Source organism: Physella acuta, unplaced genomic scaffold (assembly GCF_028476545.2).
Source record: "Physella acuta isolate Inbredline_101_S28 unplaced genomic scaffold, ASM2847654v3 ptg001278l, whole genome shotgun sequence".
NCBI classification, from domain to species: Eukaryota; Metazoa; Mollusca; class Gastropoda; family Physidae; genus Physella; species Physella acuta.
The window spans coordinates 471,035-496,183 of NW_026732793.1; the positions used below are offsets into that span (position 1 = coordinate 471,035).

The 25,149-nt window shown below is 34.9% G+C and overlaps 1 protein-coding gene across 1 annotated transcript; it reads right to left on the minus strand.

The window, feature by feature from the left end:
• Nucleotides 1-5,583: 5,583 nt before the first annotated feature.
• On the minus strand, nt 5,584-16,550 carry LOC131957912 (uncharacterized). Its single transcript, XM_059322754.1, has 6 exons — nt 16,473-16,550; nt 12,464-12,614; nt 11,809-11,874; nt 11,017-11,135; nt 6,827-7,041; nt 5,584-6,380 (listed from the first exon to the last, which is right to left on the minus strand). Exons 2-6 carry the CDS (start codon nt 12,594-12,596, stop codon nt 5,978-5,980), a joined length of 936 nt encoding a protein of 311 aa, XP_059178737.1. The 5' UTR covers nt 12,597-12,614; nt 16,473-16,550; the 3' UTR covers nt 5,584-5,977.
• Nucleotides 16,551-25,149: the final 8,599 nt, after the last annotated feature.

Sequence of the window (25,149 nt, forward strand, 5' to 3'; positions counted from 1 at the left end):
CTAAGGTGCGACAAAAACACAACGCGTATGTCTGTCCGTGTTGACGACTGGCTAAGCTTCGTCAGTGGCTTTCACGGTGAGAAGAAAAGGTTAGATCCACCGTCTACTATCGTTGTTTAGGGTAAAAAAATGTGTTTTAAAATTCACAAAATGTATATATAGGATTACACACACACACACCACACACACAAAGACACAGAGAGACAAACAGACATACACATACACACATACATACATACATACATACATACATACATACATACATACATACATATACATATATATTGTATATATATATATTTTATATATATATATATATATATATATATATATATATATATATATATATATATATATATATATATATATAACACATAACACTGTGCCCATATTATCGTTATTTTAGACATCATTAATCGCGTAAGGTACCAATTCTGGGGGGGGTCCTTCGAAAATTGAAAGTAATCTAAGTATAAGATCATAATTATACAAAATACAAAATTTCGTTTACCTAAATGAAACAACACTCAAGTTATTGTGTTCCCTATTTCTATGAAAATAGAGTAATGTATCGATTTAGGTTAACGGAAATCGTCAAAAAAATCGAAACCCCTAGCATACAATGTAATACATGTATGTAAAATTTCATCCACCCAACTTCAACCGCACTCAAGTTATTGGCATTTGAGTTACATGAAGTAGAGTAAGTACTACTTCCGGTTGCCTGAAATCGCCCTCAAGTTGATTCAAGACTACAAGTTTCATGTAATTCTAATATGTGAAATGTCTTCAACATAACTGTTAACGTACTCAAGTTACCGTGTTCACAGACACACATAGACACACAGACATACAGATGATATTTCTAAACTAAATTTTTCCGACTCATGGAGGTGTAAAACGTTAAGATGTGTCGAAATCCCGATTTCGATTATTTAGCACGATTACAATACTTCTTTACTTCGTATACGAGTAAGCAAAAACAACAACCTGTTACGGAAAATGCAACCACGTTGATACAAAATATATATGGATTTTTCTGTTCTGTAATCCAGGTCGTAGACTACCCTATAACAAGCCTAGAAGTGATCGTGATTGTAATTTACAACCGTGTACAATGGCTACAAGGTTTACAGCAGGTATTTGGTTATCTATTTCGTATAACGTTGGTTTGGTTTCGTTTGGTGGGTAAACTTTCTTTCTGTCTTGATGATTATTCGTGATAAGGTAAAATTGTGAGAATGTGGAGACAGATGATGTTTTTATGATGATGTGGTGACATCATATTGTGATGTTTTGGTGGCTACTAGACGTCATAAAGTCATGTTGTAAGAGTGTGATGACATATTAAGATGGAGTTTTTCCATGATGTGGTGATGTCTTGATGTTAAATGACGACCACCTTATTGTGTTGTTGTGATGGTGCAGTGATTCCTGTAGGTCACGATATGATTCAGTGTTGAATGTTATTAAAATATAAATGGTTTACATTATAAGGTTATATTGATATGGTGTGATGATTAATATAACAAAGTAAACTGAAAACTAAAACAAATTATTGAACATCATAACATAAAATGAACATCTTAATATCATATACCGCATATCTCACATAACTATCATAATTTACCAATTACATCATTAATAGCAGACATATCAGTATCATTTAATGAACCTGGAAATTCATGGTAAGGATTATATGATCATGTGATGAAAGATGTATCAGAAATGTGAACATTATATGTAAGGTAAATACAAAGTAAACTGCATCACATTTAAAGAAAACAAACTACAAATTAATAGCAATAAACCATTAAAACCTAGGTTTGCAGGGTCGATGATAAACCAAGCAATTATTTGATCTCGGCGTATGAAGGGATTGTTTACCCAGCCCAATTTAATTTCCTAGACACCAACTGTGCACAGATTAGAGTGTGTTGACACTAGGGTTATCGGTGGTGTTGAGTTTTTTTATAAGAACCTTTTGAGTAGTGTCTTAATTTGAGTTTTTAATGAAAATAGTATACCTTTCATATAGCTTGTTTCAGTGATTTTGTTTTCGTTTTGTTTTAAAATTATTCCTTTAAAAAATCAATTATAATAGACAGTGTGTAAGAAAGAGTAAATATGAACTATGTAAAATAATTCATTTATATAGCCAACACTATTTATAATAAGCTTTTGCATATTATGCATTTTTATAGGATATAATAAAATGATGTGTATATATTATATAAGTGTAACTAAAATTAACTAAAAGTTTGAAAAAAAATCTAATACAATAATAAAACTGGTCTATACAAATAAAATCTGGACAAAATATGTTTAAAACTAGAATGTATCAAGTAATAAAACTGAACAGGGAACAATTAAAATTCATAGAACATAGAAATTTTTTCTTTAGATTGTACTGGATTATAAAAAACAAGTGAATTAAAAAAGTCTAGTGACATTTATGCGCAATTTCCTTATGTTATCTAAAAATAGCTCTGACGTATAATGCTGGGGTGCGTTCAAGCTAGAAGAATGATTGGTTTGTAGGTGTTTATGTAATTTTAAAATTTGTGCCCGAACGAGAGGATATTTTTGAAAACTTTCTTCGGCAATATTGTTCTAAATTATGACAGGAATCGATTGGTACATGTTTCAAGTCGCTAAGTGGTCTGGTTGCCGAGATATGGGCAAAAACTGCATTTTTTTCGAGGTTTTTTGGCTTTTCCGGGAAATACATGAAAGAAACCCGGAATTTTTATGGCCTATGCTCATCCTCGTAGCTTGCTTAACATAATTGCTTTTGGAACTAGTCATCGATATTGCTTCATTGAGGAGGAGATACGACTTAAAGCTGCGGACACACATCCATCCATTCATCCATCCATTCATTCATACATCCAGAAATGACGGGTTAATAAACGCAATTCTCCAGAATGGAAATTGCGCTAAAAACTAGTCTAAATAAAAATAAATATGCACTGAATAAATAATAAAATATTAATAAAAGGGGACGATATAAAAGCTAAAGGAAACAGGATAAAACACGATTACGTACACTAATAAAACCTGAACTCATATAAACATAAGAGTTAGTAGACCCTTGGTACACAACGTTTCACGGCGGTTCCTAAAAATAAAACACATAGAGTACAAGCATATCTTTTACTGGGTGTGGTCTCTTTGACACGGTTGAAAGATTCCTCGACACTATGTTGAAAACAAAGTGAAAACTCTTATCTTAGAGTGTGTTTGTGTGATAAATTAAGACGAGGGTCATTTTGTTCTTTATTTTTTTGGTACACAATTTTGTAATTTATACATACACACACACACACACACACACATATATATATATATATATATATATATATATATATATATATATATATATATATATATATATATAATATATATATATATATATATATATATATATATATATATATATATATATATATATATATATATATATATATAATATATATTATATATATATATATATATATATATATATATATATATATATATATATATATATATATATATATAAACATATATACATACATATTTACACACACATATTATATTTATATATATATAAATATATATATATATATATATATATATATATATATATATATATATATGTGTATGTGTGTGTGTGTATGTGGATATGCGTGTATTGGTGTGCATCTAATGCATTTACATTATGTATTTGTATAGTGCGCGATGGAAATCTGATAAGCCTGTCAATGACGATAATGGTGACATGGGTGGTTTACTTTTTTACTTTCTCGTATATACGAAGTATAGAGAAAGTATTGTAATCGTGCACAAAAATCACTTGAAATTTTAACAATTTTCACCGTATTACATCTCAGTCTTTCATCACATCCGAAGTATAGAGGACTTATTTTAATCGGGCAAAAACTATCAATCCAGATTTATCAAAATTAAGAGGTTTTATGTGTAATCCAGTCTGAAAAACTGGGCTTTGCAATTCTGTCCGTATGTCTGTGTGTCTGTCTGTGTGTGTGTGTCCGTGTGTAAACACGATAACTTGAGTACCGTTACAGCTAGGTTGATGAAATTTCATATATAAGTATTTTATTAAAATCGTTGATCCGTATCAACTTTTGAGCGATTTCCGATAACCGGAAGTGGTACTTTTTCTACTTTGAATTTTTCAAAAGCCTATAACTTGAGTACTATTTTAGATAGATAAATGAAATTTCACATGTAAGTATAAGATCTAATTCTCTACCTTCTGTTAAATTTTGAGTAATTTCCGTTGACCGGAAGTAGCAATTTACGCTACTTCCGATTTCTCAAAAAACTAATGTAAATTTTTAAAGTACTAATAATATTGCGCACTATTATGCACTTTTTTATTTGGCGTTCACTTGGTGTGCAATTCTTTTGTCTACGAGATTTTATTCTATTTTTAAAACTTTAAGTATTTAAAATTGATTAAAAATAATGTCTATAGCCCGAGTTCCCATCCACTGTTAATTTAAATAAGAATATTCGAGAAAGTTTAGGGGAGATCACTCCCGGTTTATTAATCATGTGAAGCCTCCAAGGATAGGCGAAGTCTGTTTAGGGCAGCTATATTTAGTTGAGCCCAGTTAAGCCCTGCAGTCATTTTTTCGCTCACACACTACACGTATAATTTTTAGGTTTAAGTCATTTAAAGTGCCTCGTTTGTGCTTCTTTGTAAATAAACACACACTATGCGTATAATTTTTATTTTTATGTCATTTAATGTGCCTCGCTGAAGCTTCTTTGTAAATAAATCGTATTCGGGCAATAAACGTTCATCTTGTTGGTTAGTTTGTCGTAGTGTGTCTCAGAATGACTCAAGATTTGAATTAGATAAATAACATGCTACTTTACTCTTCTTTTAAAATAGTATTTTATTAAACAGAATAAATTATACATACATTTGTATTAAAATTAAAAAACAAATACGTATATGCTTAGCCCATATGCAAATATTTACCTGAGACATTAAAAGGAGGCAAAGAAAGGTGGAGTAAGGCAAACAATTTTTAGGTGCATCTTATAAGGTGTATAGTTCTATATAGTATTTAAAGTACAAAAAACCCTCTGATTTGCATTATTGCATACCCTTATGAAAGCACATTTTGTATGTTCCCATAGTAAAAATAATGACATGACCGTAGCATCAAAGAGATGAAAATACTACAAATGTAACCACTGACATATTATGTAGCAGCAACCCACTTGGTCTGTGTAAGATGTCTAAATTTGAACTACGGCATACGCTAATTAAATTACACTAATTAAATACAGATGGACAGTTAACCAACACGGCAACTTTCACACAATGTGTGAGGTGGTGAGAAGTGAAAGTAACACACCTCAAAACCTGTTAAGCTGAACAAACATACATTTTGTTTTATTTAAAACATCTTAATAAGGTTCAACCTCAGTTTAACATAGATTAACATTAAATACTATACAAAAGGTTAATAAAGTTAAACATTTCTTTAAACTTCATAATACTTTGATAAAAAGTAACAATATTGTTTTTACTTTAAAAAAGTTTTACTAAGCATTTTAAAAAGTTGTACATCATTTATTAATTTGTCTAATCTTTTTTAATTGAAAATAGTAATACATTGTTTCAAAAATCAGGCCTATAAGTAAATAGGGTTTCTATTTACAATGGAAATTTGTATAAATATTCACCACCCTTGTGTAATCAATCTGTTAAAACTATCTGACTTTTAATATCAAAGCACACCGGTAGCAACAAAACAGTGGCCTTAAATATGTACAACAGACCATCTACACCAAGTGTATTTCATCCAATCACATTCAAACACTCATTTAATTCACCCAATCACCGCCACATATAACCACACCCACTTTTCCACCCAATCACCGCCACATATAACCACGCCCACTCTTTCACCCAATCACCGCCACACATAACCACGCCCACTATTTCAACCAATCACCGCCTCATATAATGCACCTCATAACACCTAGTCCTCATAATAGGATACCCCTCAATACGCTTCAAACAATAAAAATTCTTATGAACGTAAAACCTCCTCAGCCCCGCCCTCTCGAGGTCCTGCATCAGCCTGACCCTGGGCAGCAGGTACTCCCGTGTCGCGGCACCGACATGGAACTCCACCAGGAACTGACGGACGTTCTGCAACTGACCAGAGGCCAGCATCTCTGGCACTGAGGTCCACTCGAAAGTTTCGATGTCCATTTTGATGATGTCGATGGGGGTGTTTTGGTGCCCGAGCATTTTCCTGATGTCCCCGTGGGTGTAGAGACTCCAGTTCTTTGGGGTGACGTGAGTCACACCGTCCAGACCTATCTTGTAGAAGTGGACGTTTTCTGACCTGAAAAAGTAGCGAATATAATGTTTTAAATAAAGAAATGGGCGTTGTCTGACCTGACAAAGTAGCGAATATAATGTTTTAAATAAAGAAATGGGCGTTGTCTGACCTGACAAAGTAGCGAATATAATGTTTTAAATAAAGAAATAGACGTTGTCTGACCTTACAAAGTAGCGAATATAATGTTTTTAAATAAAGAAATGGACACTTTCTGATCTGACAATAACAGGAACAAACGGATTTTTTTTTATATAAAGAAATGGACCTTAAAATTTATTTAAATTAAATTAAATACAAAAGTGCATAAGCAGATAAGTCGGTCTGGCTTTAACCTTGAAAAGGTACCCCCAAAAAATAACGAGAAAAGAATAAGGTTAAAAGAATTTCTTTGAAAAGAAAACACATTTAAAAAAATTTATTTTCTTTTTTTTCTTTTTTATTTACTTTACCTGTTATAACGGTCTTCTACTTTATCCATGCTGGGGTCGAATGAGTACACGTGACACCCGTAAAGCTTGGCGACGTCATCATCAAAGGAAAAGTCGTAGTGGATACCATAGGAATAGACGACGCAGGGCATTGTGGGTCTGACGTCAGGGTCGTCACACACCTCCCAGCCGCCGTCTCCAATTTTACCCATTCGGAGTTTCCTTCGGCACACGACCTGGATTGGGAGAACATCAATCAAATTTGTCAATGTTGAATAACGACCTAATATGGAATTACATTTGTCAATTTTGAACCGTTGAACTCATTCAAGCATGTTAATGTTAAATTGATAGACGCACGAGCAGTGTTTCTATAAAATTATTTACATTTTAATAATGTTCAATTTTTCAAATTTCATCTGATTACTGGCAGGCCTTACACTTGTAAATAGAGGGTTTGACTAGTAGACGACATCCGTCAATAGTCACACAATAACAAATTAGATTTTAAATATATTACAGTTCAATAACGACGTAAAGCAATAGTTATAATCAGATTTTATTATTGAAACGAATCATACATCTATCTATCTATCTATATACTACTAAAAGTCAACTTTGTTTACATGTTTGAATATTTATTTGTTTGCCTGATCGAAAATTGTGATATGTTCGACTCTATCTGGAAAGCTGTAAAATGGTATGCAGGTAGAGAATAATTTTTTAATGCAGACAGACTGTTGATCACAAATTTATTTAAAGACGTTAATTAATTTATTGATTTATTCCTACGCAGAATAACCCATTTTTTTTTAAAATGTTAAAACCTTGACTAAACTTTGTGGGAATAGTGACGTCACAGGTTTTTGTTTACTCTTTAGTACAATAAAATGGCGGCGTCTATTGAAGAAAATTGTGTTCCCATTCAAAAGTTTAACGCGTTCTAAATCTAATTTTCTGTCGGTCATAACTTTAACAATACGTCCGTTTGCTGTATTTATTACGTTCCAACACTTATATCAATTTTCAACTGTCTTTTTCATTTAGTTTTACGATAAATTTCTCTAGATCTAAAGATCAGCTATCGAAGGAAATTTATGAATCTAGCCTAGATCTAGATCTAGCCTAGATGTAGGTCACTAGATTCAATGTAAATTCTACATCTAGAATCTATTTCAGGCCTTAATTATTTTATATAAATCTTTGTTTGGCTTATTTAAGATAAAATTAAATTTGAAAGTTAGTACTAGATCTACTAGACTTATTTTTAGATCTAGATCTAGAATCTATACGCGTAAATCAAGTTGCATAAGGAGACACATAGTATAGTATAAAAATTCACTTGTGACGTCACGAGTAAATAGCTAAAATGGTAGCGTAGTCAGCTCTCATGCAGGAGGCACGGGTTCTAGACCAATATGTCAATGAAATTTTTTTTTTCAATTTTTTTTTTAGATGTGAATGATAACGTTGCCTATCTGAACTTGGCAAGATACAGGGCAGGTGAAGTAGAGTTCATCTGTTTCTTTGTCCTAAGCATATGAAAGGATAGTGTGGTCAGATACATGCTCGGCTGGAATTGTTTTTTAAACGATAAAAACATGTTGTCTGAGACTTGGCAGGACACTGGGCAGGTGAAGTAGAGTTGAGTAGGTCACCTGTGACGTCAGTTTATGAAGGGATAGTCCGAAATCGGTGTTTTCGGTGTTTTTAAAAGATAAAAAACATATATTTGAATGTGGGGTCTGTTTTTTGTGACGATAAGTGACACTGCAGTAGCGTACCGAGGAGGGGGGGGGGGGGACGGTAGGGGAGTGGAGGCGGGGGGTGGTGAGGGGAGGCGGGGGGTGGGGAGGGGAGGCGGGGGGTGGGGAGGGGAGGCGGGGGGGGGAAGGGGGGGGGTGGGGAGGTGGAGGGGGGAAGGGGGGAAGGGGGGGGGACATATGTTGGGGCGCCAAAATGGTTTGGAAAAATAAATTGATAGGTTGAGGGGGGTTCAAATCGAAAGTTTGAGTGGGGGGGGGTGCACATCAAAAGTTTGAGGGGGGGGGTTCAAATCGAAAACTTTGTCCCCGGGCGCCGGGAAGGGTCGCTATGCCTCTGAGTGACAGACGTGATGTTTTTTGATGGATGACCCCCGAAACCCACAGTTATCCAACGGATGACGGGTATTCTAGTATACTACTAAAAGTCAAGTTTGTTTACATGTTTGAATATTTATTTGTTTGCCTGATCGAAAATTGTGATATGTTCGACTCTATCTGGAAAGCTGTAAAATGGTATGCAGGTAGAGAATAATTTTTTAATGCAGACAGACTGTTGATCACAAATTTATTTAAAGACGTTAATTAATTTATTGATTTATTCCTACGCAGAATAACCCATTTTTTTTTAAAATGTTAAAACCTTGACTAAACTTTGTGGGAATAGTGACGTCACAGGTTTTTGTTTACTCTTTAGTACAATAAAATGGCGGCGTCTATTGAAGAAAATTGTGTTCCCATTCAAAAGTTTAACGCGCTCTAAATCTAATTTTCTGTCGGTCATAACTTTAACAATACGTCCGTTTGCTGTATTTATTACGTTCCAACACTTATATCAATTTTCAACTGTCTTTTTCATTTAGTTTTACGATAAATTTCTCTAGATCTTAAGATCAGCTATCGAAGGAAATTTATGAATCTAGCCTAGATCTAGATCTAGCCTAGATGTAGGTCACTAGATTCAATGTAAATTCTACATCTAGAATCTATTTCAGGCCTTAATTATTTTATATAAATCTTTGTTTGGCTTATTTAAGATAAAATTTAATTTGAAAGTTAGTACTACTAGACTTATTTTTAGATCTAGATCTAGAATCTATACGCGTAAATCAAGTTGCATAAGGAGACACATAGTATAGTATAAAAATTCACTTGTGACGTCACGAGTAAATAGCTAAAATGGTAGCGTAGTCAGCTCTCATGCAGGAGGCACGGGTTCTAGACCAATATGTCAATGAAATTTTTTTTTTCAATTTTTTTTTTTAGATGTGAATGATAACGTTGCCTATCTGAACTTGGCAAGATACAGGGCAGGTGAAGTAGAGTTCATCTGTTTCTTTGTCCTAAGCATATGAAAGGATAGTGTGGTCAGATACATGCTCGGCTGGAATTGTTTTTTAAACGATAAAAACATGTTGTCTGAGACTTGGCAGGACACTGGGCAGGTGAAGTAGAGTTGAGTAGGTCACCTGTGACGTCAGTTTATGAAGGGATAGTCCGAAATCGGTGTTTTCGGTGTTTTTAAAAGATAAAAAACATATATTTGAATGTGGGGTCTGTTTTTTGTGACGATAAGTGACACTGCAGTAGCGTACCGAGGAGGGGGGGGGGGACGGTAGGGGAGGGGAGGCGGGGGGTGGGGAGGGGAGGCGGGGGGTGGGGAGGGGAGGCGGGGGGGGGGGGGGGAAGGGGGGGTGGGGAGGTGGAGGGGGGAAGGGGGGGGGGGGACATATGTTGGGGCGCCAAAATGGTTTGGAAAAATAAATTGATAGGTTGAGGGGGTTCAAATCGAAAGTTTGAGTGGGGGGGGGGGGGGGGTGCACATCAAAAGTTTGAGGGGGGGGGGGTTCAAATCGAAAACTTTGTCCCCGGGCGCCGGGAAGGGTCGCTATGCCTCTGAGTGACAGACGTGATGTTTTTTGATGGATGACCCCCGAAACCCACAGTTATCCAACGGATGACGGGTATTCTAGTTTGAATATAGAACTATTAAATGTTATAGTTTTCACAAACTACGTATCCAAAATTGTAAAATAAATTGACAATCAGGACTTGAAATTAACGTAAATGGGTAATTTGTCACACAGTTATTATTTTACTAAAATTAATTGGACTGTTTTATTGTCTTAATTCGAATGGAAAATGAAAATAATTATTTTTCCATTGAAAATTTCCGTTAAAATACGTGTTTTATATGGTCTAATTCATGAAATATCACCGATTTTCTTAAAATCTCTACCATTTTATCTCATTCTATTCATTCTAGTAACTCTGCATATAAATAAATAAATAAATATTTTTTTTTAATTAAAAAAGATAATTAACGAATAAATAAAATAACCAAATATATAAATAAATAAATAAATAAATTATATATATATATATATATATATATATATATATATATATATATATATATATATATATATATACATGAAGTGTACTTACATCAATATTATCTGGATAAGTATGTATGGTAAGCAGCAGTTCCTCTGCAGTCATCCTATCCACATCCAGATCTGCCAGGTTGAAGGCGTGTGCCACATGTCTGAAGTTCTCTAATGGTCCTGGGAGTGGATTAGGTTGGATACAGTCCAATGGATGAATTACCACTTTCTTTTTGTAACTAAATTCATTACATATTTTATAAATAGTTAATTAATTTTTTCAGTATTTACGCTACGTAAATATTTTAATTCATTTCACTACCAAGTATTTTAGATTAAAAAATCCAAATCTAAATTACATTTTTTCTCACTCCCCGTCCCCCCAGCTCCCAAGGTTTTATTTTGTGTACCCTCCTGCTACTAGATTTAGTTATGTATCTACTAGTGTTCCCATCTGACAGTGTTGTTTCTGATTCATTGTCTCCTTACAAAGGGACAAGGTACCCTCTTAATATAACCTGTAATAATTAATTCCCCTCATAGGTAATCAGCTGGCGTTATTTTATTTTTGACACGTTGGCCATGTATTTCACGATCTCTCCCACCAATCCCCTCTGCCCAACTCCCAACATCATAACGACGGATTTGGAATTAAGGCCGCCCTAACCTCAGTAGCCGTATTGCTTTTGATAACACTGCCTCAAATAATGTATAACTTACTTATAATACTTACTTTATGATTTAGATGTACCTTATCCTACATCTTAAATTACTAGATCTAGTACAACATCTTTAAGCGATAAAATTTCTAGTAAACTTTGTTTCTAATTAAACAATCAATTAATTAATTAACCTGTTCCGTAGTCATCCATTATCTCAGGAACATTGACTTGTGAGTTATCAAGCCGTGAATTGTATCCTGTTTAAATTGGGACAAAATAGATTCGTTAAAGAATGAGAACTGTTGAAAGATTCTAGTTTTTTTTTCATTGAATGATTTCAGAACGGGAGAATGAGTGACCCAGAATGTATACTCGCTTGATCACTGTCTTATACGCATGCGCAGGGCATCACTGTGTTGAGAAAAGGATGCGCAGCTGTTGGTGATATGTTGTTATTGTTGTTATGTAGGTGTTGTTGGGCCGAAAATATTGGTTGTATGTGACACCATCTGTGTGTGTATGTGGGGGGGGGGGGAGGTCACACCAAATGCAAAAAAATTTACAGAGAAGAAAAAAAGGGAGGGGTTGGCACCATGAGGTGCAACACCGGGTGACACCCAAACTAACGACGCCACTGCCTACATAAAAAGCCAAAATCCGTATACATTTGTTTAAATTAATTTTAAAAAATTCAACACATACAAATTAATGAACTCCTGTATTATTTTTCAGCGTAACATTGAACCTTTTAAAAATTCAAATACTTGACGTTTTGATATATGTCTTGTAGCCGTGAAAATGGCATCAGTTTGTAAACAAAACGAGGTTTTGTGCTAGAGCACTGACCTTTAGTGTGAACCTGACGCCGGTCCACCTCAACGCGGACGGGCGAGAGGTTGTAGAGGAGAATGGCCGCTAGAAGAAACGCTGCCACCAGACCGTAGAAGGTGCTGGTTCGAATCCAGTTGACACGAGCCATTTTTTTGTGGCAGGTCAGCTGAAATATTCAAGGGTTAAATTAATAACATTAATATAGGATAGAACAACATGTTAAAGAATAAATACAATATTTATCATAAATGTTACAAATCACTAACTGTAATATAAAATTGAACAATAAAATCGAAATTGGCATATGATGAATTACTAATAGTAATATAGAATGGAATAAAAATATCCTCTTTGATAAAATATAAACATTGTTAATCCCTTACATAACTTTAGGATAGTAGGGAAACATTTGGTAGGATTAAATACAAACTTTACTATAGGGTAAAATATTTACAGTAATAAATTAGTTAACAAGACCATTTATAAGATAACATACACATTTTGTTATAGTACAAATGACAAAAAAAAGGATTCAGCTATAGTTTGATGAAAGGACACACATATTAGTATTGAATAAAACACAACCACTAATAAAAAAAATAAAACGCTTTTATTTGAAATAGAAAATAAACATTTTATATGAGGAATCGCATACATTTTAATGATTAAATTAGTTTAATTTCTAAGATAACAAATAGGCCTACTGACAGAAAGTTAGTGTAATTATTTAATTCCAGCATTGGGGGAGGGGGGGGGGGAGGCTAGAAATGTTTTCACGATAGAAATTTTTTTTTCTGGGAGAGAACACACTAGTATAAGATTGTAGAGCTGGGGACCATACAAAGGGGGGGGGGATAATGGTTAAGGCCCCTGTGCTTCACAAGGAGTAAAGAGGATTAATCCAAGTGCAGAAAAAAACCACGCCTAGAATAAGCTATTTGTAATTACACTGGGACAGAAAGTACTGGAATGTGATTCTTTATGTGTAGTCAGTGGTTACTTCCCATATATTTGGTTTTACGGCTATGGGAGCAAACTATCATATTAATGTTCTCTTTATCATTTTTTATCTAATAAAATAATTTAAAGTTCATAAAAACATCTTTTCATACTTTAGAAAAGAAAAAAAAATAATTTTAAAAAATTATGTTTCTTTTCTTAAAATGTCATTCAAATACTGCCACTTAAGCGTGTTTTTAAAAATAATTGTTATACATTATCGGCCTAATAAAAAAGACACACTTTTAAGATCCTACCTCCCTAATTCAATTTAGTTAACCGAACTTTTCTTCATGTTTGTCAAACTTGCTAATATTACTTAAAAAATAAAAAATTAAAGCGAATATGTAAATTTAAATAAAATACAAAAAAAGGTAATATTTTAATAAAAAAAAAGCTAATAATTTAATGTAAATTTTTCAGTTTGTCCATACTATCAAACATTTACACATAACTAAAACATTTTAAAGCAGTTTGCCTAAAAAGGTTTTACACAGGCTTCAGTACTCGTCATGGGCGTAGTCTTCTATTTTCTTAAGGAAATGGCTGCGTTTAGGGGGATAGGGTTTTATTTGCTAGCAAACAGACTTACATTTACTTTAGGTAGTAGTTGCTTTGAAGATATGTGTAGAACAAGGAGCTTTTATTCAGATAACGAATAGGACCTATATATATATATATATATATATATATATATATATATATATATATATATATATATATATATATATACATATATATATATATATATATATATATATATATATATATATATATATATATATAATTTAAAAATATTTAGAAATAAAACTTATTAACACACAACCTTAAAAGGGTGATTTAAACATAAGTTGTTTTTTTTTAATTATTATATTTAATTCTTTTTGTTATTATAACTATTATAAACATGATTATTATGATAGTAATGTATTAATAATAATTATTATTTCTTGATTGTAGTTCGATCAGGCTAATCAATTAAAAGACAAAACATTTTCTGGCTTGCCGGAAGTAAAGAAAACGTATTACAAAAGTAACTGCAAACAAAACTGTATTTTACGCGCGACATCGCGTTTACTGCTGCTGCGTGTATACTGTACAAATGTAGGAGACACACTGGCAGCAAGTAAGTACACTTGTTTCGAGGGAAACACGTTTTCATATAGATCTTGCATTAACTTTTCGCGAGCGATTTTGTTCCCTAGACATGTATAGTATACATGTCGCAAGTGTAAACGCGGCATTACAGCCAGCTGCGAAGATTGAGTCTTTGAGAAATTGAATTAGAGTTTTAAAAAACATCAAAGCTCCCGTCCCCCAAAACCAATTTCAAATTAATTAACTCCAAATAAATGCCCCTCTCTCCTTCGAATATACAATAGTCTGACTTGGTCGTATTTTGTTGTTCGGGTTTAACTTGAGTATCGGGACCCTTTGAAGTAACGCTAGAGCGTAAGGAAGAAAATATGTTTAAATGTACGGAGTTTCCCGTTCAAATTGACATTGGGTAGACGGCGGTCACGTCTATTTACATAATCCACGCTTGGCTGATTTTGATATGAGAATAATATTTGTCATAGGATTAGATTACAAATTTTTTTTGAATTTCCTCATATGTGTTGACTGAAGAATTGCCTTTAATTGAAAAAAAAGCCGCTTGATTTTTTTTTTTACTGCCCGGTTAAGAAAAAACAAATTTAGAAGATGTATTTTTTATAAATCACTTTCTAACATCATTTTTGTTAGTTGAGGTATTTTATTTTTGGCCTAATTAGAGATACGCGCCTTTAAACACAAGCAGGTCGAAGTATTGAACCCGTATTAATAATAAACTAAAAATCTCTAAATGATATACTAGATCTCATGGTTCCTATTTATAAGAGTACATTCAATAAAAAGTTAAATAATACATTTAACTGAAATTAGTTTTCCGTTTATTACATCGTGGATATTTTAATTTCCAAAATAAATAAAATAAAAAAAACAAAGAAAAAGGGAAAATTATCTTTTAAATCTATAATCATTAAAAAAATATATTAATAGCCGAAGGCAAGAGCTAGTCGATTAATAAATTATATGGTGAACACGAGGAGGTTTTTGTAGTGGGGGTGGGGGGGGGGGGGGTGGGGGGTGGCGGGGGGAGGGGGCTTGTTAACGAGGGGTGAGCGTGGTTCAATATCATTGACCAAGTATTTTGTGAGGGGAGGTTTGGTTCAGTGTCATTGACTATTTTGGGAGACGTGGGCGTGGTTCATTGTCATTGACCACATATTTTGGGAGAGGTGGGCGTGGTTCAGTGTCATCGACCACATATTTTGGGAGAGGTGGGCGTGGTTCAGTGTCATTGACTACATATTTTGTTTTTCTATGTAAAGAAACAATTATAATCTCTAACAAGTCGATTTTAAAAAGTAGTTTAAATTTAATGAAGTCGTTTTAGAGTAATAATTCTGTAAATATTTGTTTTATTCTTATGAATGGTTAAAACGACGTAGAAAGGAACTTTGTACCTACGTTTGAGAGTTCACACGAGTTTGATAGACTAGAAACATGTATCGAACTTTGACAATAGCGACTTTAGAGGCTAACCATTTTTATTAAGGGACATTAGTGAATGGTGACTGGAATGTTCACGTGATTATCCTCTGAAATCGTTGTCCTAATCCCCAGCACAATCACACTCGATAATCCTGTCCCTAGCTTAATCGGCGGATTTAATTAGTTCTTGAATTGGGATTACATTCTAATCCTAACCCCAGTAACACTAAAACTACATTCGTTCATTAAAAAACCAAACAATTTTTTTGTTTGAAAACGAAAGTGACGGCTCTAAATCCTGGTTAAAATCACCTGAAGTCATTTATTGATTTCCCCTTTCTAATTAGTGAATAATGCAAACAAAGCCAATAAATGAAACAATGTGCTCATTAAATGAAGAAATTACGTGTACCAATAAAATGAAAAATCATTATTTGTATGCGGAAACATGAAAAACAAATAAATATTAATTTAATAGCACACCTACCCCGTCAGATCCGCTAGTACTGGATCTAGTCGAGAAACTCTGACATGAAGCAAGGCAAGGAAGGTATAGTGGGCCAGGATTTTGTAAGAATAAACGTCGGGTTGTTTTCTAACATTTGGGAGGGGGGGGGGGGGCTGATATGACAGTTTAAATATACGCGGTGGCGAGTGTCTGCTGTGTTGACTGTCAGACTGTAAGACATGGTCTAGTTTTGTGGGGATTAGACTGTTTTTGTTATAGGTATAATACAGTCATAATGTAAAGTTTTGTGCGGATTAGAGAGTTGTTTATTTATAGGTATAATACTATCATGTGGCCTAGTTTTTTGGGGATTTGAGTTTTTGTTTACAGGCATAGTACAGTCATATTGTCTAGTTTTGGGGGTTAGACAGTTTTTGTTTACAGGCATAGTACAGTCATATTGTCTAGTTTTGGGGGTTAGACAGTTTTTGTTTACAGGAATAGTACAGTCATATTGTCTAGTTTTGGGGGTTAGACTGTTTTTGTTTACAGGCATAATACATTCATAATGTAAAGTTTTGCGGGGATTTGACAGTTGTTTGTTTATAGGCATAGTACAGTCATATTGTCTAGTTTTGGGGGTTAGACAGTTTTTGTTTATAGGCATAATACTATCATGTGGTATAGTTTTTCAGGAATTAGACAGTTTCTGTTTACAGGCATAGTAGAGTCATATGGTCTAGTTTTGTGCGAATAAGATAGACGTTTGTGTATATTCATTATACAGGCATATGGTCTAATTTTATGGGGATTAGACAGTTGTTTGTTTATAGTCGTTATATAGGTATATGGTTTAGTTTTGTGGGGATTAGTAGATACTTTGTTTCTAGGCATTATATAGGTATATGGTTTAGTTTTGTGGGAACTAGTAAATACTTTATATCTAGTCAATATACAGTTTTCTTTGGAGTAGAGCTGTATGTTTATCGGTGATTTCCTCCGCTTCAGTGACGTCACTAGGTCGGGGGTCACCCGGTGCGATAACCCCGAGTGTTACCCCAAATTAAGTGGTGAATCGTGTGATTGAATGATTGGTGTTGTCACACACTGTGACCCCAAATTAAGTGGTGAATGGTGTCATTGAATGGTTGGTGTTTTCACACATCATCAGCATTGTAAGACCACATAGCGTCATTCTTGAAAGTCCTCACCCCCCACTTACCACTTGACTATACCTTTATCTAATATCGTCGTTGACTATCAAAAGTATCTTCAACTCGTCCACACGGACACAAATGTAATGTTTCAAGGCTGAATTAAAAAAAAAATTACAAGATAAAGAAATCCTCGAAATATTATATATCTAGCTAATTCAGTTCAAATATTGAAAAATAAGTTAACAGGATCATTTTGAAAGCAGTAGATATAAATAAATCCCAAAATTATCTGTTTTTTTTCCTTTGATCTATCTAGTGCAACGAGATTACAGTTTTTTCTTCAAACACACCATACGTAATCTTCTCGTATTGTAAGTCTAGGTAATCGATAAAAGACATGTAATCGAATTTCTGTGACCTCGCAGTTTTATCTAGTGGATTAAGAAGATAAATGCTCTAAATCAGAACTTTTTTTTTACGAAAAGGGTATATAACTCTCTCGAAAGTTTTAGCATAACCCAGGGTAAAGTTATCTGCACATGGTGTGATTTTTATTTTGGGCAGGATTTCATTAATTTTTCTTTTAAAAAAGATCCCCCCCCCCCACAGAAGATCCATGTACATTTATTTGATTATTCAAAATTGTTTGTATATGCGTATGTGTATTTATATATATACCAGGGGCGGAACTACAGTGCCGCCAGACCCCGCAATGCGGGGGGGCCCAGACCGATTGGGGGCCCAAAAATCCTGGCTAAATTATTTAAAAAAAAAAATTTAAAAAAAAAAATAGGTGGAGGTCGAGTTATCTTTCTTCTACAGTTACAAACAAACACGATAGTCGGCAAACGTCTTTGATAAAAATGCACAGACTATATAGCTCGAGAGACCGCCAGACATAAAGTCAACTTCAAAGACGCAGCCTACCGTTCTTTTTAGTTGCGTCGACTAGGAGAACAAAAAAGCATTGTTATATTGTTTACATTATTAAAATACATATCTATGATTGTGTGTTTAAATTACTGGCCTGAATTCTACAAAAAATATAATTATTTATTTCGATCTCGTACATTTATAATTGCGTTCATTTTTACTTTAACAACTGTATCAATAAACTTGTAAAAGTTTAAGTTATCTCCCTTCAGCGAAGCATCTGAAATTTGACTGTGCCGGTACATTTTGAAATCGGGATGGGGAAATGTTGCGGCGACTATCCTGGTCTTCTAGACGACCGGAAAAAGTCGGCACTATTGATGTAGATGTTCATCGGCGCTTTCTTGTCCCCTTCCAATGAACCTTCCCAACTCTCTCCCCTGCCCCCTCTCACCCCTACCCCTCACCTCTACCCCTCACCACACCCTTAATCTTACAATAAGATGTAATGCATAGATTAACGAACCGTCTATGAACTACTGAACTGTAAACTGACCACTCCTGCACATTTTGTTAAAGACACTAGTCAGTAGTTGTTCATTTACCTGATGAACAGGGGCGGAACTACAGTCCCGCCAGACCCCGCAATGCGCGGGGGGGGGGGGGGGGGCAGGCCGTTTAGGGGCCCACGGCTGACCAAAATTAATATTTTTTTAAATTTTGAATTTAATTTTCGTGCATTTTTGCCTTAATATTTGGTTTGTAAAAGAAAAACACTAGCTGCGGTACGATTATCTTTATTTTACAGTCACTATACCACGCTCTTCCGCAACAGATGAAATCCATTACACAAACTACAGTGTAAAATATAGGCAACTCTTCAAATTTGAATGACTTCTTTGACTCGTTGCCCCCCACCTCTTTAATAGCTAAATAGGGGACACGTAACTGTTTAACCGATCCTCCAAAGTGTACTGTCGCGGATTAGGCAGGGGATGGGGACCAAAAAGGGGGTTCAAAAATTGTCGAATTTTTTTTACATATTTTAAACAGTTATTTATAGTTGTATTTTTTGACCATTGTCAAGGCCGAGTTCTATTTCCCTACAATCAAACACACGCTGTCGTCGGCAAAATTCTTTTTAAAAAACAACAAAGTCCATAGCACGAAAAGCCGCTACATATGAAGTGGGCTTTCGTCTTTGCGGCATTGGTAAGGGACCCGAAATCCTTTGTACATTTTTCAATGTTAATGTGTTTGTGATAGTGGTTGAATTTGTATCTTGCATCCTACAAATAATAAAAAAATAATATAATACTATACTAGAAACTTCAGTTTTATATACGGTTACTTGTTTTTGCTTTTACGAGAAATATCATAGTAAACTTTTAAAGTCTATACTTGGAATAATCTCCCCTGAGTAAGTTTTACAATGGGCGATGCTGACGTACATAGATCAAGGCGTTTTGATGTCGCTTTCAAGTTTTTTTCCCGAGCCGACCCCTATCCCACCCCTCTTTCTCAACCTCACAAGTATCGAGGAGATAAATGTATCGTTTATGAACTACTTCCTAACCGTACGATTCAACGCTTCAGCACATTTTGTCAGACACTAGACAGCACTAGATCTAGTCAACAAATATTAATTTACTTTCATAGTATTAGGCACATCTAATTCACAAAACAGGGCAGGTAAGATTATTTTTATATAATTATTTAGAAATTAATTACGTTTAGAATTAATTGAACATTATTAATAGTCAATTACTATTTATAAATGACGTCATTGGGGTGGGGGTGTGTGAGGGTCTGGCTTTTTGTTAGTCCCCCCCCTCCTCTAAATCAGAAGGTTATCCAACGCGTGACCTGGCCACATACAGTTGTACATGTGAAAAACATTTTTCTGTCTATTTTGCATTACTGCATCATTCACCCAATCGCCATGAAAACTTGGGAAGCTGTTGAGTACAGCCCCGCAAAAGTTTCTGTCATAGGCCTAACATTTGTACATATTGGAGTGGGGACTCCTAACGAAAATATGTGATTTAGCGCCCCGTGATCCTGCATAAACGGATGAGGTTACTACTTGAATACAACCGGCGTCAGTGTCATCCTGAGCGCATCACATATGAGCAAGTTGGCCCCCCACAGACAGTCGTTTAAAAGTTCCCACAACACTAGGAATAAGTCTCGCTACAACACTCGATGACTAAATCTAATTAGGTGTCGCACCAATTTTTCTTCCTGGGTAGACTGTTTTCGGAGGAGGGGTGGGGGAGGGGGAGCTCTGCCGGAAGAAACAATGTGTTGCACCCATCACCCGTGCAGTAATGTAACCGGTAGCTCCAAGAGCCCCGTGACTCCCCTGACACCTGGGTCGTCGCCGAGGGACTTACAGCATGCCTTGGCGTGTCTAGTTGGTAGTGTGGACAAACCCGCGCCCTAAGATCCAAGAAATGAACTGCCGATATTGTTAACATTTAATTCAACTTCTGGAAAACAGGGCACACGGTTGGTAACGTTTTGATGAAAGCCTCATAAAAACCGGCGTCAGTTTGGAGTGTTGGACTAGATTTAGAGAGTCCGTGCTTCTCACATGGAAAACTGAATGGGGCCAGCTCGTGTGTTGGAAAACCTCTGATTTATTCGGGTACCGGATACATTTTTTAAAAAAAATTTAGTGCGACCTTTGTTTTCCATATATATATATATATATATATATATATATATATATATATATATATATATATATATATATATATATATATATATATATATATATATATATCAGAGGCGTATCCAGGTTTTCGTTGTAGGGGGAGCGAAAAGATAAAAAAAAGTCGCCGAATTTTTAACACGTTCTATATACGTGTATTATATATATATATAAAATTACTAGCTGTACGTCATTACTTCGCTATGAAGTAAAATAATTGAAAGTAGCACTCTGAAGAAATAAGACAAAACACACAAATTTTTATCAATCTAAACAAAAATATATAGATCTATATATACACACACTACAACCAAAAACAACGAACGTTACACAATCTGTTTTGTAATTCTTGCAAAAAAATTTCTTACATAATAATTCCTGGGAAATTATTTAAGACAAGTGAAATAGGGGAAATAATCACTCTCTTAATATAAATATGTAGGCCTATATATCTACACATTTAATTATAAATGTCAAAACAAAAAAATAATTACTTTCGAATATAATGAAATTATTTAGCAATATTCGTGTTTACAAAATGTTTTTGTCTATAATCAGAATTTAATATGTCGTCATTATAAATGCTAAAGTATTACAACATAATGAAAGTTTTTAAAATCAGAGTTGGTATAAAAACACGCTTTTCGATCTATTAGTAGTATTAGAAACCCACTAGGAACAACAGCCTACATTTAGCTAAATATCGGTGTTTTAGTTCCGATCATATATTTTAATTAACTACTGCTTCTTTGTGTTCTTATGGGTTAGATCACTGTATTGAACACACACCTTTTAACTGGTATTTTACTGGTAATTGCAAAAACAATATTCCCAGAGTTATACGTTTAAAAAGCTAATTTTCTGGCGGCATGGTACTTTGGTACATCATTACGCGTCTTTCTACATGTACTTAACTGATCAGTTCGGGGTGGGTTGGGGGGGTGGGTGGTGGGTTCAACTTTATTCACCTCTGTCCGTTCACTTTAGGTCAATTATCCAACCCAGTGTATACCTAGGTGTGACATTAATGTCACTCTACACAATAGTGTGAGGTGTGTGTGTGTGGGGGGGGGGGGGGGGGGTAACCAACTCAGTGAACATAATGTCACTTTTTAGATGACTGTTCTAAACATACATATATATATTACACAAATATATATTACACAAACAGTGGCGTAGCGAGGTCGGGTGTCACCCGGTGTGGCACTTATTGGTGTCACCCCCCCCCAGAGGCATAGAAACCCTTCCCAGGGACACACTTTCAAACTTTCGATTTGCACCCCCTCAAGTTTTCGATTTGCACCCCCCCCCCCCTCAAACTTTCGATTTGCACCCCCCCCCCCTCGAGTTTTTCTCTATATATTTTGGTATTTTTTGCCTTGGTGTCACCCCCCTAAATGGTGTCACCCGGTGCGGTCCGCACCCCCCGCCCCCCCCCCCCCCCTCGCTACGCCCCTGTACACAAATATATATTACAGAAATAGATTTAAATAAGTAGCAGTGGTATTATGACAATATTTTTTTACAGAGGGGTCCATGGGGGAGGGGGTTGTAACTGTTTCATATAATTTGTAATCGTAATCACTATCGCCCAAACTGTAAGAATACTACTACTTCATCGTGATGACGTTGTCGACCTTGTCAAAATTTCCCCACCACTACGCAGTTTGCCCATAAGTAAATTTAAATAGAGGTGCCACATCAGTTGTATTTGTTTCTGTATTGTAATTTTAAAAAAAAGTAATCACACGATTCAAACTGTATATATAAAGTAATTATGTGTGAAGTTTTATGTATAACTTTTTCTAATTCAATTATTCGTAAGCAAATATATTATACAGTTGCCTTAAACTTAACACCCCTCTTGCCAAGTGATACTACCGTAGAGGTTTTTTAAACATTGCAATGCATCGTAATGGTTATTTTTAGAATGGCAAACTGATGCAGCTGTTAATACGTGTTGTAAACGTAGACACTACTAGACTAGTACAATAATGCTTAATTGCTTCATGAAAAGAAATCTTGTGATTTACATAGATGTGCCGACCAAAAAAATTTTTTTTTTAACAAATATCATTGTTTAAAACTTTGAGTTTAAAAAGTTTCCAAAAAGGCGCCACTTTGCTGAAAATGGCCAGAGGGGGAGCGGCCGCTCCCCCTGCTCCCCCCCTGCGTACGCTACTGATATATATATATATATATATATATATATATATATATATATATATATATGGGCCCAAAAAAAAATTCTGCGGGGGGGCCTTTTTTTTCTAGTTCCGCCACTGATATATACGTATGTTTAAAGAGTACAATCAAATAACTAGTTAAGTAAAATGATAATTATAATATCCGTAACTGGAAAAATTTATGAAACATAAGATATATTTTACTTATCAGGTAATTTTTGTTTTTGGTAACATATTTACGGTTTTTTTTTTAAAATTATGTCGAACTAATTGAGAAGGGGGATTTCGATCTATGAGACAGGTGAAGCAGAGTTCACATTTTCAGTGACCTCGGCGTATGAAGGGTCCGCACTGCCATCATTACTTTTCTTACGTGAGTAAGGTACCCATTAGAGCTGGGCAGACTCAGGGAAGATGTACGGATTCGAGCCTGGGATCCGAACTCAGGACATTCAGTGAGACGTTGGGGGAATGTTATCGTTAAAAAAGTGTAACATCACTTGTGCATTTTTAAAAGAACTTGTTCAAACTAAATTTTTAGCAAAAGTTTCGAATTTAAATGAACCAGTTTTAAAATAATATAAATGGATCAAAGTACATAATATTGACAAAGCTGAACTTAATATTTTGAAATAAATAGCGATTTCATTTAACGTGTGTATGCTGAGCTGCGATGCATTTGAAGGGGGGGGGGAGGTAACTTTTATGACCATATATGACAATGTGAGAAGGAAGTTAAAGAGTCTTTAAAAAGCGTAAGATCATCCCTAGTTAGGGGGACGGAGTGGTCTAGAAGTAGAGAGCTGGACTGCTAACCCGCAAGTCTCGAGTTCGAATACGGGTTCAAGTCATAAGACCGTCCCTGAGTCCACCCAACTCTGATGGGTACCTAACTCACGTAAGGGAATGTAAAGGCGGCTGGGCATACCAGCCAACCACACTATCTCTTCATATGCCGAGGTCACAGAAACAAGTGAACTCTACTTCACTTCACTTTTTTACATCCCTAGATGATATCAAACACAACCAAAGCAAGCATCGCATTGTGTATTTCAAAACTTATTGTATTTGAAAGTATCATATACCATACATAGTACATATTACTAATTCATGCTCATCAATTATAATATATGTATTTAATAATTGTTTTAATAGAACTATTTGCTCAATGATTATACACAGAATCGAACCACTTAACTATACATCTCATTTGTCGGATACTAAGAATTATAGAAACGAACCATTTAACTATAGATCTCATATGTCGATTAGTAATATATACATACATACATACACACACACACACATATATATATATATATATATATATATATATATATATATATATATATATATATATATATATATATATGTATATATATATATATATATATATATATTTATATGTGTTGGCTAAAGAAAACTCATTTTTTTTTTCTTGATTCGTCGAATCACCACATTCAAAAGTAAGTCAACAAGTCACCCAATCATCGCCTCAAAAGATAACCGAGAAACGCTGCATTTATACCACATACTAAGCGCTCTTTGTAATCTATCCAGGGGCGTAGCGAGGGGGGGGCGGGGGGTGCGGACCGCACCGGGTGACACCATTTAGGGGGGTGACACCAAGGCAAAAAATAGCAAAATATATAGAGAAAAACTCGAGGGGGGGGGTGCAAATCGAAAGTTTGAGGGGGGGGGGGTGCAAATCGAAAACTCGAGGGGGGGGGGGGGTGCAAATCGAAAATTTGAAAGTTTGTCCCTGGGAAGGGTCTCTATGCCTC

Excerpts from the sequence above, each read along its gene's own strand:
- LOC131957912 (XM_059322754.1), bottom strand. The coding sequence starts at position 12,596 with ATGGCTCGTGTCAACTGGATTCGAACCAGCACCTTCTACGGTCTGGTG. Across the intron at positions 11,875-12,463 it reads GCGTCAGGTTCACACTAAAG|GATACAATTCACGGCTTGAT; the intron begins GTCAGTGCTCTA and ends CAATTTAAACAG. Across the intron at positions 11,136-11,808 it reads AATGGATGACTACGGAACAG|GACCATTAGAGAACTTCAGA; the intron begins GTTAATTAATTA and ends ATCCACTCCCAG.